Source organism: Harmonia axyridis, chromosome 6 (assembly GCF_914767665.1).
Source record: "Harmonia axyridis chromosome 6, icHarAxyr1.1, whole genome shotgun sequence".
Classification (NCBI taxonomy): domain Eukaryota; kingdom Metazoa; phylum Arthropoda; class Insecta; order Coleoptera; family Coccinellidae; genus Harmonia; species Harmonia axyridis.
The window spans coordinates 29,883,055-29,900,433 of record NC_059506.1 but is presented as its reverse complement, the minus strand read 5'-3'; the positions used below and the strand labels follow the sequence as shown (position 1 = coordinate 29,900,433).

The following is a 17,379-nucleotide window of genomic DNA, read 5'->3' as shown; positions in this document are numbered from 1 at the left end:
AGCTTTGCTTCCTCGGACTATCACTTGTTTCGATTAATGGTACAAGGCTTGGCTGACCAGCACTTCCGGTCTTACGAAGAAGTAAAAAATTTGATTTATTCGTGGATCGCTTCAAAAGATGGATAGTCTTTTCAACGCGGGTTTCGTACGTTGCCCGAAAGATGGAAGAAAGTAGTGGCCAGCGATGGACAATACTTTGAATCATGAATGTATAACCAACCAGTTTTTTAAAATAAAGCCTAGAATTTCGGAAAAAACGGTGGAAGCAAAGTTGTACGCCTATATATCAGTAAGTAATGTTCCACTTTTATACCTGTCATTTAGTTATCAATGTAAATTTTTAAAATTTTAGGATCGAATAGTTCTCGATAGAATATTCAAAATGTCCCTATTCAAAATCCAAAGGGGATGCGAAAAGCAGAAAAGTTGTTCCCCCTCGAATAAGAAATTGACGGATTTTAGCGATTTTCCACATTTTCATTACAAAGCTGGAAAATCGAGGTGTTGAGTTTTCGTTGGACCACACTGTATATTCCCATCAAAAAACAGTGTTTTATCAATACACGAAACTTGTTTTTATTCATTTTTCAGACAAATTTTGAACGAGGCTTCAAATTATCATTCTACATCCAAGTGCAATATTTCATCCATATCGAACTTGCAGTTTTGAAAAATTGATATTATTAATTTAGGGAATTTGATGGATATATCACAAACATTTCGCGTTTAGGTATTTTTGTTCGACAGTTTTTACGAACGGCCAGATAGATAGATGTTTATTCGAAAAATTTCATACAATATAGAAGAATAAAAAAACTTTTACAATAAAAAAAAAGAAAATTCACAAATGAACATGAATTCCCCACTAACACCGAAGCTGTGCGTGGATGCCAGACAGAAAATTACAGTGACGAAATAACAAAAAGATGATGATAGATCTGCTTAGGGAACGAGCACTAAAAAAGTGCTAACCCATTTGCCAACTCTAAACATTGCACATATTACACCAAAACAAGAAATTTCGTGTCAGAATCGATCTACATAAAATTAGTGTCTCAACCTGACCGAAACGCAGATATGTACAAATAAAAGCAGATATTGCACGTTTGCACTACTAGTTTGGCCTAGTCCAATCCCAAATCCTCCGTTTCTGACCCTGACCTACAGTTCTTCGGCCGTTGCATCTGTTTTCCTTCCCGCAGAAGTGGTAGATACAACATTCTCGCACTTTGGCTGTTTCGAAATTTCTGTTTCGAGAATGGAGATATTTCTGTTTCGATATGGCTAAGGAGATTGGCGATCTTTCGTTGCAAAAGCAATTTGTGTGTGTCATATGGTCCGTTAGGTTCGGTGTTCAGGTTGAATTCCATCGTTTCACGGCTATTTCGAAACTGCTTTTTTGCGCTAAATGCCTTTCTTCTCGATAACAGTTTAGATCAAACGATGTGGATGGAATATTTCCGACAATTTGGATGGAAATAGTACCTACATAGAAACAGAACTTACGCTTATATCTGTTTATATATTTTTAGTTTGAATTGCCATAAGTGTCATCCATGTGGTTAAGCTTGTAATAGAAATATGCATTTTGGTTCTGTCAAGAGTTGCACAAGTTTGACTTGAATGTTCGAGATTGACTCGAAATCAAGTCAAACTCAAGTCAATCTTTCTGATAAATGATTCAAGTCAAATCAAACTGGGCAATGGTTACAGGTTTGAAAATTCAAACTGTTTGTCAAACTAGTTTGAAAAAGAATTTATTTAGTAGATATACCTTGAATGGGTAAAATATTCATGTTAAATATAGTCTACAAGTAGCTACAACGAATACCAACATTAATTTGAAGAAAAAAGGGAATATATTATTTAATTTTTTTTTGATCAACTCCAATTTGTCACCTCGAAATTCTTCGTGAAAAGTAAAGTCCTTACTTCAGTACTTCTTACAAATCAAGTGAATTCTCTGAACAGAAAATCTGGCACTAGTGCCCCCTGCTAATAAATTAATAAATATTACAAGTACAATAAAACAAACCGCATATTTTTAACTTTAAGAATAAAGGAGCCTCCGTCCAACTATTTTGACAATTTTGGTTCCAACGTTTTATGTTGTTACTACCACAAATAATACTTTATCCAGAAGGTGTTGCTTCCCGCGAAAATTCTGCTACATACAATTTTTTGTGGCTCTTTATCAATTGTCGTTGAAGATCTAGTTCCACTATTGGTATTTTATACCGTTGTTCTTTATTTTACATAATTTGCACTTTTCAATTATCATTTTGCCGCAATATAAAAAGTCTGTATATTTCTTTTTCTTGTAGATTAATTTTACCTCGTCCACTGATTATTTTTCTCATAGTTTTTGAGGGGGTGGATCTTCATAATCCGACTCAATTTGTTTTGGTACGTATTTCGAGCTGCATGAGCTACATGAAAAAGGTTCGGGTCCAAACATTTTGAGTTCAGATACAAAGCACAACACACAGAAAAAAAAGAAACAAGCCAAGCGCATCCTTCTAAATATGAACTATAACTAATTTGCGGAGAGAGTACAGGTTTAGACACGTTGCGCAATATGATATTCAAACTTCAAACTGTTTGAAGAAGTTTGATTTCAAGCCAAACCTAAAGATGGAGAAATCAAGTCAAATCAAGTTTTTTTACATAAAAAGTTTGATTTTCGAGTCAAGTAATATTTGTGAGTAAAATCAAACTAGTTTGACTTGAATGCATCTCTAGTTCTGTCTATAAAAACTGAAGAATCCAAGAAATTAATGTTTCTTTATTTGATCTTCATCAGCAACTTATAAATCATTCTTCACTTGATGTAATAATTTTTTTAGAGCAGACCTAATTATGAAGGTTATAGGATTAAGGATTTTTGTGATATTAATAATCTCAAAACACGTATGTTACGTGAAAACCACTGCAAGTTCAACGCAATGTTTTATTATTTCCTTCTGCTAGAAAAACACTTCGAATATAAAGCTTATTCAATGGAAAGAACATTGTGAAATGAAGAAAAAGCATTCATCCTCATCGGATGCGATTCTGTGGCCTCGAGATTGGTAGGAGAATGCGTAGCATTTAGGATAATAAGTTTTTCTCCGATTGAAACGAAATATTGATTTTGCAGACATATATGAATCAGCAAAGTACTCGGCAAAGTATTACTTTTCCTGCCTAGGCAGCAAAGTGATTATTATCAATTCAATTCAATTATTCAATTCGGATTCTATATTTGGATTCTATACATTGCAAAAACTAAACTGTTCATTTTTTTTTTCTTGGAACAATTCCAAAGGTTAATTATCGACGTAAACTTCTTTGAGAAATATCCTGTGGCAAATAAAAAACCAAAAATACCAAGTATTGTTTACCAAAACATTATGTACTATTCATCAAGATTTATTCTCGTAACAAAAAATCTAATGATCTAAACATTTTTTATAAGATCTGCGTCATAATCATTGTGCGAGCAGAATTACAATATCAAAACACGAAGTGCTTTGGTAAGGAACGAAAACAAAATCAACTTTTAATTTTGTTTGTTCCCGATACCGATAGCATTAACTTTACATATTCACGATAACAAGAATTTTAGATTTTTCTGGTCAATATTGATTCAGCGCCCTAGGCTAAATTTGAAATTTCTGATTGAAGTAGTCCTTGATTCACAACCATTTTAAAATAATCAATTTATGAACTATCAAATAAGCCTGTCAATAAAAACACATCTAACTGAACTGGACCATGATTAGAATTCCATTGTCTCCACAGTAATGAGACAAACAGGTATTATCTGCTTGGGCGACCATAATATCAGTGTAAGTGTGAGAAGGCAACTTGATAAAAGACAAGAACCTCAATTTTCTGGTGTCTTGGAATCCTAGAAAGACAGGTGCGCAGCACTATTGGAATTATAACCAAATCAAATCAAATTTATTCCAACATAAATTCAGATACAATATTTATATTGAGAGATATAACTTATGGTAATTTGCATACACATATAGCCAAAATTATATTGGTTCTGTCTGAAGACAATCAAGTCGATCTTTTGCTTTGGCCACATCTTAGGCTATAACGGCACGAGGTAGAAGAACTCTGGTATTTGATACCTCAAGAGGAAATCGAATATGCCTAGATGTATTTCTGAGTGTATATGACATGGAGGACCAAAACATTATTTTTTGGATTTTTTTATTTTCATCAATTTCTAACCTAACCTAACTAGCCATTCTGAGGGCTTGGAAAGTACCAATACAAAACCCTCTGGAGGAATACTCCTGCTCCTGCTCAGGAAAAGAAATTTGTGGTGCTTTCACTGACCTATACCAGAAGGCTCCTGAAGCTACCACGAGCTGAGCTTCGGGTAATGGTGGGACTGCTGACAGGACACTGTCGGTGCAAAAACTTTTGTACCGCATGGGTAAGTCAGCAGATAAGATCTGCAGCCTCTGTGGAAATGGGGTAGAAACAGCAGAACACATACTGTGCAAATGCCCAGGGCTGACTGGCCTAAGAACCACTCACATGAGAAAGTCAGTTCTGGATACTCAGTAACAGCCGTTTGAATAAATAGGTAGGGTTAATAACAAAAGATCAATTTGGTCGCATTTTCCGGCAGGTTAACCGATCCGTAACGACCCCGATTTAGTGAAATAATAATAACAACCTAACCAGGCTAATGACCGTAGTAGTCGATGACTTCAACAACAACAAAAAACAATAACCTAACCCAAAGGCACATGTACACAAAATTATTTCTAGGATTTTTTTCCTGTTTTACTTAGTATATTTTTCTCCTTATCTTTGTGATTAAAACTTGCAAATCAAAAATTGCAAAATCATTCAACAGAAATTAAAAAATTTTACTTTACCTTCTTCATTAACGTCCCAAACCATCACTTTAGCTCCTTGATTGGCTATCCTTAAGGCTAGCAACCTGCCCAAACCACCACCACCTCCAGTTATCAACACATTTTGTCCACTGAGTTCCTTGAATTTCCTGTAGGATTTGGGAAGACAAGCGCGCACTATGCTTTGTACTATCATACCTATAGCTATTATTATGAAACCGACTATGTCCAATATGGACTGTAGAAGGTTATAGTCACTTTTAGACACCATCGTTCCTTATTTTTGGCACTGGTTTTCTAATAGACTAGACTTGAAGTTTCATCGCTTGGGTATGGATCTGAAATGAAGAATTTTATGTTGAGTTTTCTTGAGTGAATCTGTAGATGGAATGCGTCGTTATTGTCAGTTAGAATTTATATATAATTGACTCATCATGGTAACGAATGTACTTTGATTCTCGGGAACTATAAATTTGTTGGATTTAGAATTCATGGATTCCATAATTGACAGAATAATGTTATTCATCCGGAATTTGTTTGTGTGATTAACTGAGATTTTTGATGAACCACTTAACCATACAATTGTGAATTAATATTCAGGAAGTGGTTGATAAATGAGATCCGTTTCCCACATTTTGAAAATTCATTTTATGCATTAGGTATTTGGCAGAATTTACAGAAGTTACAATGCCTATGAGATATATTTGACTACTTAAGTTTAATCCTAAGAACTGAATGAAAAATTTATTTTTAAAGGTAGGTATATCACATAGTGGAAAAACAATTTATTTGTTTGCGATTTTTTGATTGTTGTTGTAAGTTGTAGAGATGATTTCATTTTTGCGTTAATTTTTTAGATAATTAGAATATTTTGGTATTATATTTCGTTTTAATATCCATATTCCATTAGTACCTTCAATTCAATATTTCCGTGACTACGAAACAAAAGTGGAAGAAAATAATTTCAAGCTCCAAGCAGAACCATAGAAAATTCAAGAATTTTGAGAGAGCAAAACCCAAAATTTTTACTAGAAGAGATCCAATCAAAATGAGATTTTGTGTGTATATTTTAACAGAAAATATAGTAATAAAACTTGACATTTAAGTAACAACACATACCACCCAGTTGAGATTTTGTAAGAGAATATAAAATGATAATTTCGTGTTGATGTCTTCATTAGAATCATAGAAGCCGAATTGAAATAAATGGGAAAAAGTTGGTGTATTCTAGTACGCAACTGGCGAATATGGCAAAGAGCGCTCAAAAGCTTCAGACTTGACGTCAGTACTTGCCTAAATTTTTTTTAAATTTTTACCTGGGACCAGTAGGTATATATTGAATTTAAATCTTATATCATATAGATGAAATAAATTTAATTTCAGATTAATTGGATCTTCATCCCTGACATTTGATTTGGATGCATTTTATAAACCTTGAGTTTAGGTAGCTAAATATACAGGGTGATTCACGAAGATCATAAACTTGGACAACTCAAATTCATGAAAACTCAAGATTTTCAAATGAGAACCTATATAGAATAGAATAGAACCTAATTTTTTCTGGAAAAAAGCTTTTTCTGCCGGAAAATTCGAAAAAATGTGAGTCCTCATCGCCACAATTTTTTTCATAAGAATCCCATTAACTCATGAACCGTTGAGTTTTTACCCAAAGTATGGCATATTGCCGAAATTGTCGTCGAAAAAACTATCTAATGATGCAATAATATACTGGGTGTGCCATTTGAAATAAGGAAGTAGTAGTCCGTTTCCGGTATAGTCTGAAAATATTTTAGGGAGAAAGATCATTGTCTCAAATCACAACATGAAAATTTTCAGCTCAAAATTATGATTAGTTTTCCATAAACGTCTAATAAGCCATACCGGTGAAACATCCGGTATATATTTGGTTTTATACCAAAAGAATGAACCCTAACATGAAAGTTCACTTAACACTTGGAATTAGAAATGGAAAAACATATTTCCATAAACACAGAAAAAAAAAACAACAGATAAAATTATTTACTACCAAAGATTGGAAAATGATGTTAGAACAATAGAAACCAATTATCATCTGAAGAAAAAAAATCTCATTCTGAGAAACGTTGAAGGTTATCATGCAGTATATATAAACTAAATGATACTCGTGTTACTATCAATCATTAAGTCGAACGACTTTTGTACTCAACAAATAAAAAAAATTGATACCTATAGTTGCTTGGCAAGGTCTTCATTCTTTCATCTTCATTTATAGATTACATGTGTAATCTAGAATAAGTTAATTCATTCTACGTGAACAAGAATGATGATTATTTTTAGATAGGATTACAGACGTTGAAAATAATTACGTATATCTAATGTATACATTTTCCTTGAAAACTTTGCATTGGTTTATCGAAAAAGGATGTTACATATCGTTTTGGTAGGTGCTGATAACTCGATGAAGGAATTGATAAGGTATAAGGTAAGTATTTGCTTTCATTTTAGGATGAAAGTGACAATCCTACTCGAAATAATTATTCATTTTGTTGATTTTGAAGGATCTCTTGAAAATCATTGAATTATCGTCGAAGTCCTTTGTCATTGCCATTTTTAACAAGGCACGATTAAATGATCGAAAATCTGTTTGAAATTTTATTGGCATTCGGAATAAACAGTCAGTTTCTCCAATTATAGAAGGGGACACCGACTTAGTATGCATAGAACTGCTTCCAACATTCAACTAGCGGTTTTATTCGATGAAACGGTCATCGTTTTGAACATTATTCATTTCTGATTTATTATTTTCAATGAGAATCTTATGGAATCGTCAGAGATCATTCGTAATTCAAGGTTTGAATAATGAAGCTGTTATGCAGAAGAGTTTAAAGGCTTTAAATCACTTTTAGCTTGACAACCTACTTTGGTAGAGTCGAGATTATCTCTAAAAATAACATCAACACCAAGGTTGAGATAGATAGATAGTATAGCAAGGAGTAAATGAGTGAAGAAAAAAATCGTGTAGCTTTTTTCATGTAAACAATTTTTGTTATTTAAATATTGTGGTCGTTTTTTGCAAGTTTTATAAATCTTACAACGAACCAGCTGTTCGAGGAGATACAAAGTCGATGTTTAGTTGTGGTTGAAATTCCTAGAGCACGTGTACGTGGAATTTATGCCAGCTAAGTGAATTTGAAAGAGGTCGAATTATTGGTTTACGGGAGGCGAGGTTGTCATTTCGAGAAATCGCTAACCGTACGAACAGAAGTTTTGAGATGTTGTCAAGCGTGGTTTGATAATGCCCAAAATCGAAAAAGGGTAGGCATCGGATGTCGAAGGGGCACAAATGAAGTTCAGGATCGACGTCTAAGACTTAAGGCCATTACAGACCGATTTGCGACAACTCGATCTTTGGCTGATGAGTGGTTAGGCGAACAAGGCCAGTCTGTAACTGTCCGCTGGATAAGGTCTTTTGGACTGCAGCATTATAGACCCCATCATGTGTCTGACGGTTGGGCATCGCCGGCAACGATAACAGTGGTGCAGAGAACGTCAACATTGGAAAGTGAAATGGCATCAAGTCGTATTTTCTGAAGAATCTCGATTCTCCTTGGGTGCACATGATGACCGAAGAAGGGTTAGACGACGTCGGGGAGAAAGACGTGAACATCAGTTTGATGTTTAGCGTCGTGTACACACGACAGTAACCGTTATGGTATAGGGTGCTATTGCACATGCAAAGTTCACCTTTATTCGAAGTAACATGACGGCGCTACGTCACCTTCAAGAAATAGTGGAACCATATGTTCTCCCTTACCTTAACCGGCTCGAAAATCCAATATTTCAGCAAGATAATGCCCGACCTCATGTTGACAGAGTTAGTTTAAACTTTTTAGAAGCGACCCATGTGAATCTTTTGCCATGGCCGCCCAGATCCCCCGATCTTTCTTTGTTTGGAACATCAGGGGTAGAAGGCTTGAAAATTTGCCCCAGCCCCACGGACTTTGGCGGCTCTGAGACATGAAGTACATGCAGCTTGGGGATAGTATCCCTCAAGAAGAAATAGACCATCTTATTGCATCAATGCCGAAACGTGTTGGGGAGTGTATAGATAATCGTGGTGGACATACACATTATTAAAAAATTCATTAAAGAAAATTGTAAACCCTTCGTTTTTTCCACAAAATTTCAATTATTTACTCCTTACTATACTCTCTGTTTTACAAAAAAAAAATCAAATTTAAAAAGTTCCTTCTGGGTGTTGCAGTTTCTTTGTCAATTAGTATTCTGTTGGAAGAAAAAAGAAAAATTAATTAAAAACTGAAGTAGTTGAATACAGAACGTTTTCGATATTACAGAAATCTATATTTATTTATTTTGTGATAATATCTTTTGATAAATTTGAATGGTTATTCATCCAGTACTCTTCACTATTTAATAAATATTTCAGCTTATATCATCACTAGACAATGGATTGTTTTGATACCACTTGAAGAACAATGATCATTATCAAAATTTCCACTTGTGGTTTTTTCTACATAATTCTGTATGTTATCCTTAGAACTTTCTGAATGATTGTGATTATTGAGACATCATGTGGGTACTGCGACTGAGAAATGAAGTAGGTATCAATCTTTTTGAAGTATTTCCTATTTCTCCAAATTATGTGAGTTCAAAATAGTAGACTAGCAGATAGCAGATCTATAGATGAAAATATGGTTCTAGGTACAAAATTATTAGATTTATACTTATTATTATTATATTATTATTTTTCTCTTATACTGGAAAATAATTTTTCAGTTTCGTTCAAGTTCAAGGTTATTAAAACATAATTTATTATTAATCTCTTAAATTAATAATAGAACACAGTTCTCATGATAAATGAGAGATAAATTCCCACATGATCAATTAAAAAAATCTTTTAAATTTGCATATATGACATAATTGAGATGGCAAAGCTTTAACGAGTCATTGTTTGTTTTTCGCCTGAAGAGTATTATGTTTGTTTGAATAACTCCTATTTTATTCTCGAAATTTACATAATAAGTGTTTTATTGGCATGAAATGGCTTATTAAATGTAGTGTAATGGTTTTTTCGAAATAAATCTTGAAATAGAGAAGTAACTGGAGAAAACCTACTGATACTTCCTAAATTCAAAACTATAAAAAAAGATTCTTAGATAATGTGTTATAATAATAATCATTATGTTAATATATTCAAAATTAGAATTAATTTGGATAGTAAAATTTGATTGAGTATGACGCATTGAAGAAAATTTGATATAAGAAAATTCCATAGAGTAATAAACATATGTTTATTACTCAGAGGAAAATTCCAAAATTTAAGTGACATCAGTTTGATAGATGCGGCATAGACATTAGTTCCATAGATTTGTTACAGGTGAAGATAGATCATCGAAGACGGAAAACAAGATTTTTTTCCTCAGAGTAATAAACTTAGATAGAGGGAGCATATGTCATTTTCAGTAAGCAAATTTTATCCCCCACTGCTCTCTATGATACAAATCACGAAGTTATTCGACTTCAAATAATTCTTCTTTGTTAAACTACTTATATTTTCATTCGTTCATTCCATGAAATTAATTTTATGACACATAAAAGAAATAGACTAAACACTTCCAAGCCCTGAGTCTACTTTACTTCAGAAACAAGACCCAAGACGAGAATTCTTATGCAAATATAAGCAGTTGAGTCACTGTTAGTTCAACATTCAACTGGTAGGCACATTTTTTTTAAGATATAACTGAGGTCGAAATTGTTACTGAAAATAACTTAAATAACAGCGCTTCTATTTCAGTTCAACCATTGATAAATTAACTGGACACAATATAAAAAAAGGAATATATTTTTTTTAGTTAAGACTTCGAACATTGGCCTACAAATTCGATAATCCATAAGACCACAAAAACTGTATTTGAAGTTGAAGGTTTAGCCAGAAGCATAGAAACATCAGAAAAGTAATTGAAGAGAAGAGATTTTGAGCTCTTGGAGGCCACAGAATTGTATCATTATGAAGGTAAACATAAGAAGAAAATTGGCATGAATCCTCATATGTTGTTAAGGAAAAATATTGGGTTATTTTTTCGATATTCTTATTGATTTCTATACTCCTATTAGGTGCACAACTCTGCTTACGCCGTTTTGAAATAGATGGCTGTAGCGGTAAGTGGCAATGGAAATAAATAAATCGTAAATGTCATAAAAGAAGCTTAGGTATTTGTAATTATAACGATATCGAAATATTAGTCGATTTGTATCTGCATCATGAAGTTATTCTAGATTGAACATGTCAGCTTACGAACCAAAATTCTAGTCATTTGTGGGAGGTTTTAATTTTCTGAAGAAACCTGCGGCTGAGGCTCAACGAATGCTCTCAAATACATATTGTGAGGCCGTTTTTAGTGAAAAAACGTGCCGAGAGTGGTTTCAACGCTTCAAGAAAGGTGATTTTAATTTCGAAGACCATCAGGGCAGAGCTATGAAAGAGAGAAGGTTTTCGAAGATGCAGATGGATGCATTACTTGATCAAAACTCGTATCAAACACAACAAGAATTGGAAGGATCTGAAATATTATACTTTCTTTAATCTGCTCGAATTTTCTTTGACACTGATGGGGACAAAATTAGGCATGAAGCTTGAAAAATTAATTTCACATTAAGTTGGAAAATTTCAACTAGATCGGAACTGTTGTCATTGTAATATTCCAGTGGGTATTATTTTCCCGATATTGTCCTTGAATTTTCTCTGGTTCTGGTTACGCGATCAACATTAATGTTGATATGAAGGTTGGAATTATTTTTCTACATCTGAATGCAGAATTTAATTTCCATGGAAAACAAAGTTTTCAAAATACCAGGGAAAAGAAAATAAGAAGAGGAAATTACAAGAGTTACTGTGCCTACGGTCGGACGGCAAGAATTGAATTTGAGGATGGATTTGTCATTAGTGCAGAGACGGACATTATCGTTCACTGCCTTAAAACACTCACAAAATTTTTGTAATGAATTTAAAATTCTCTTCATAACGTTCCAAATTTGGTTTTGAATTTCGAGATGAAAATATCCCATTTAATATAAGTAGTTATTGCAATAAAGTAATGGATTGAATTTATACCAGACCTAAAGACAAAGATATATTCGAAAATCATTCCTCTAAATGATTTCACAATATCCAGTAGTTTCATTAATTATAAATCCCCAATGGAGTACTTTTATTACCTTAGATTTTTTCATTAACACAATTTTATGATCATTCTATCAACTCACCGATGAGTAGGTATAATGTCACTCTCACTGAACCTATCGACTCCACTAACTGCTTTGAGACGACTACGTTTGTTTTTTTATGATCTGTGCTCAGAAATTATCTAATACATTTATCGTAAGAAAAGGTTATAGGGATATCTCTGGCTAATTATCTCGAGATTATGAACTGGCGATCATAAAATTCAAACCTTGAAAACAAAGAACTTACTGAGAACGCAAGATAAGACACAGAGTTGTCTTAACTTACTGGACTGAGAGCAGGCAGTGCAAGTCTATAATTATTAAGAAGTAGATGTACTTTTTTATGAATGAAAAAATGAAGTGTGTCCATTACATGATTCTCGTTAACAATTATCTCATTAACTTTTGAACTAATATATGTGTAATTATGAAAAGGCGGGTTCTAAATTACTGCTGTATTGAATTTCGCTACACTTAACGAGGAAAAAATTGAGATGTTATTGAGACTCACGCTCAATTTGCAGTCTCTTTGTCTCTTGAAAATTATTTGTCAAAATATGTATGTATATTTTCCTAATTATGTATGACTTTTTAGATTCAGATCATGCTATTGTGTACTGTGAAAACAGTAAATAATAAAGTAATTTGAAGGAATTGATCCAAAAATAGTAATAGATATTATTTTGATTAAATTAATGGCAAGTTATGAACTGTAGTGAGAATGTGTGAAGCTTATACATAATTTGATAACAATAACTGGAACCTGCAGTAAATTTTGTGATATTCACTGCAGGATCCACGATTCAGCTGGGTGATTGTACTTATAAATTTATGGTGAAACCTAAAAAGAACTCTAACAGAACATAAAAATGTTTTGATGTTGACTACACAATTTATTTTTTCGTGTATATCAATTAATTAACAAGGTTTGAAAACAACACTTTGCAAGACTCAGTTGAAGGTGAGGTCCCCAAGTGGACAAAAGAGTTTGCAAACGAGTTTTACCACAACATTTACAGTGTGGTCCAACGAAAACTTAACACTTCCATTTTCCGGCTTCGAAAGGGAAATGTGGATCTTGTGATCGAGAGATACCAAAAATTTTCGAAGTAGTAATACGTAGGTACTTACCAACTACATAACTATTCCTAGAATGAAAACAGTCACTTCAATGCATGCTCATTTCACGTAATTCGTAGCTTATTTCTATTCTAGTTAATTGTTGTGAGGAGAAAGTCCCTTGAAACAAAAATCCAAAAAATTTTACGACGCACATAAACTCCTTCAAATTTCACTCTGCAGTAGGTTGCACATTCTGTTCAAACTACTTCTAACTGTCCTAAACTAATCTCTCTGTATAAAGGAACACTAATTATCGTAAACTCACTTATCAAAAGGAACAGTAGAAATGCCAACATTTCATTTTCGATCTGTGAATGAAATGGACAAATTAATAGATTGCCTCTACATTACTTAATGTTACTTCACTGTTTATTGTGCTTAGGGCGAGCAGAAAATGCAGTCTCGAATGCATTATTGCATTCTAAAATTATCTATTGTTAGTGGATGAATAGTCGAGAGAATGTCATTTGAAATCTAGGCAGAATTACACATGGTGTATGTAGGTTTGAATTGTTTATCTTTGGCGTTTGTCCTACTCATAAAGTGCAAGAGGTAATAATCCTGAGGACTTCAGAGTAAATCGGTAGATAGATATAGGTATAACATCATACACGACATAAACATTAAACAAATATTTTGAGAATTAATATAATTCTGTGAAAATTTACACTGCATACTGCATTGAGTATTGATAAGATTTAAAAATGTGAAATTTACAAGATCACATGAGGAGTACTGCACCCTGAAAGGACAATTACTTAATCTCCAAATTGTAGGTCTTCAACTGCCGTCTCCACATAATTAATCGCTGAAAACACTGTCATTTTGCCTCCAAATTCTGTCATTCGAACGCTAGTATAGCAGCAAAATGGTCTCGTAGAACTTGTTGTCTGACGCTCTGAGATAAGCCTCAGATGTAACAATAATACCCTTGCCAAGATAGTTTAATAACTTTTAGGTTTCCGAACTCCTGACACATTTTTATGCTTAATTCTAATAGGAACACCAGAAAGTATATTGTATTAGGTGAACAAATTTGCTTCCGCCATTTTGCAATAGATGGCTGTAGCGGTAAGTAATAGTCGAAATAAATAGATCGTAAATGTCATACAATAAGCTTAGGTATTTGTGAACATAACGCCATCGAAATATTAGTCGATTTGTGTCTGCATCAACAAGTTAATCTCGATTAGACATGTCAGTACGAGCCAAATTCTCGTCATTGGCGGGAGGTTTCAATTTTCTGCTTTAATAAGAATAAATCTGCGGCTGAGGCTCATCGAATGCTCTCAAATATCTATGGTCAGGCCGTTATTAGTGAAAGAACGTGCCAAGAGTAGTTTCAACGTTTCAAGAAGGGTGATTTTGACGTCGAAGACCAGACGGCGGTGAAAGAGAGAAGGATTTCGAAGATGCAGAATTGGAGGCATTACTTAATCAGGACTTGTGTCAAACCGAGCAAGAATTGGCAGGATCATTGGGAGTGACGCAACAAGCCATTTTAAAACGCCTGGAAGTCATGGGAATGATGCAGAAATAAGGAAATTGGGAGCCGTACGAGTTTTACATATACATATTAGAATGAAAATGTTTAACTTGTAGTTTTGTACTCAAAAGTCATATATTATTCCTCAGAGTTCAATGAGATGATCTTTCCTCTTTTACTCTGATCGAAACTTTTCTCAGATAAATAATACCATGAATACAACGAATCTATTTGAAGCAGACAAATCTATCGAAAACCATCGGAATTTATTCGAAATAAAACGTTAGAAACAATTGAAAAATGATCAGCTGCATTTTCATACAACTGAAATGCCAAATACTCGTAAAATTGTGATTTTCTACTTCTACTCGTGAAAAGGGTTCTTATTACCTTGAAATTCCATTCAAGCGCATTGAATTCATGATGGTCAATTCATAATTATGCACAGATTGATCAGGCTTCCCAACAAGCGTCGAAATATTGTTCATAAAATTATCAATAAAATGAAATGATAAAACCCTTTCATTTTAATTGAAAATAAATGACAGTTATTATATTTCCACTTTTATAATCTTTAAAAAACAATTTTTCCTTCAGATTTTACAGTTTGAATTACTGAATTTTCAAAATTGGAATTTCCAGAACCTCTTTTTAATACCATGTACCTACCCCTATATTTACCTATGTAAGGGATAGTTTCATTTAAAAAATTCAGTTGTTCAAAATTTGAAATCTGAAGAAGCTACTGTGTAGCATAACTATTGTTATTTGTGGAATAAAATCATCTATTTTCGACTTCAACTTCGTTGATTGAGCGTACGAAAAAAAAATGGAAAAATTTGATTCAAAATAATTATCCTATGCTGCCATAAATTTCAACAATTCAAATGAAGAATAAAATTAATCCTTCGCGATTTTCGAGTTAGTTGGTACATTAAATAAATTCAATCTCACCAAACTGTGTCAAGGATGCATGCTCTTGCATATCTATCTCAATCCGCAGCTTGTCTAAGCAACCTGCGGTAAGCGTACGAAATGATTGTTATATAACGTTAATACACTACCAATTTGTCGATAAAATGGTATTGGAATAGACTCTCCTCCGAAGGAAATAAGTTCTACGATGAGGCAACCATCAGATAATTGGGGTTTGAGACATATGGGGGTCTAACTTAAAAAGCGATGGAAATTTTCGTGAAGATTGGTAATATTGATACGAAATTAAGTCAAGGTTACGGTTTGGGGAATGAATTCATCGATTCATATTTTATTAGACGATTAGTGAGGAACTTTCTGGTTCAAGTTGTATGATTATTTATGTCATTTATGAAATTTTATTCTTGAATTTTTTACATTTTGACCTACGCTGATGATGAAATATTCTAGCAGATTAAATAAATGATTGAAATGACGAGAATCAATATAGAAATTCAGATTACTGACTAATGAAAACCAAAATGAGGAGAGTAGTGACCTATTGAACACTCTAAATTAATATGCCAATTGCATCTTTATAGTCAGTTAACTTTACACAGATATACAGATCTCAAAATGTGTAAATGGCTCATAGATCAAAAGTTGCTGACTTTATTCATATCAGTGATTTTCTTATAGTTTTTCGATATTGTGCCGAAATTTTCTATTGCTTTTGATGCAGCTATCAACACAAAATTTTGAAGGAAACTTGACATTGCTGATCGGAGTTGTAATCTTCTTGCATTTTCTAGTGTTTGGTTGATGTGATCAGATTGAAATTCTATAGGGAGCATGAATTTGTTATATCAAAGCAACTTTCAGAATCTCAACTCTGTCGGTTTTGTGGTCACTGAGATATTAGTTATTTTTTTTTCTATATTCATCTTCAATTCTATGTGATTCTAGTCATTTAATCAACATGAAATTTTGCACGAGGGTTGTAATGGCTATTTTATATATAATCGGTTATCACAAAAAGAAATGACTGTTTCAAATATTTCGCTATATCTTGGTATCTGTTCGAGATATTCGAAAAATTCCAAAAAGTAATTTTGATGATTTATATGGTACTCATAACAGCTAAGAGAAAATCATTACTGTTTTAGAGGAGTTGATGTATCTTAAATGGGACACCTTATATTTTTCAACACAGTTTTTTAGCCGCAGATTTCTCTGAAGAATCCCGTTATCGGTTTTACAAATATGTCATCCCTTTTAAAAGATATTCAGTTTTTTGATTCACCGGGATGGCCTATTAGACGTTTGTGGAAAACTAATCATAATTTTGAGCGGAAAATTGAATATAGGGGTTTGAGACAATGTTCTTTCTCCCTAAAATATTTTCAGATCTCTACAACTTTTGGTTATACCGGAAACAAACTACTACTTCCTTTATTCATAAAGCACACCCAGTATAGATATTATTGCATCATTAGATAGCTTTTTTGACGACAATTTCGGCAATATGCCATATCTTGGGTAAAAAAAACTCAACGGTTCATGAATAAATGGGATTCTTATGAAAAAAATGGTGGCGACGAGAACTCTCATTTCTTCGAATTTTTCTGCTGAAAACGCTTTTTTCGAAAAAATTTTTTTATTTTCAATTCTGCAAATAAGTAGTATTATAAGACTGTTTGCAGTTCGGATAAAAAATGTACAGGGTGTTTATAAGAAGATCAGGAAGTTGGACAACTCAAATTCATC

General features: G+C 33.3%; 1 protein-coding gene across 4 annotated transcripts in view; it reads right to left on the bottom strand.

Annotated features, from left to right (window-relative positions):
- The window catches only part of LOC123681695 (estradiol 17-beta-dehydrogenase 11), a 37,001-nt gene that overhangs the window by 10,916 nt on the left and 8,706 nt on the right, over window positions 1–17,379 (bottom strand). Inside the window, exons 1-2 of one of the 4 annotated variants that reach the window (XM_045619938.1) lie at window positions 13,221–13,269; window positions 4,887–5,203 (exon numbers count right to left, since the gene is read on the bottom strand). In XM_045619938.1, the coding sequence (XP_045475894.1) occupies window positions 4,887–5,136 (250 nt within the window). In that variant the 5' untranslated portion in view covers window positions 5,137–5,203; window positions 13,221–13,269. Of the gene's footprint in view, window positions 1–4,886; window positions 5,204–12,080; window positions 12,288–13,220; window positions 13,270–17,379 lie in introns of those variants that run through there. The other 3 variants (XM_045619937.1, XM_045619939.1, XM_045619936.1) reach the window with 3 other exon arrangements.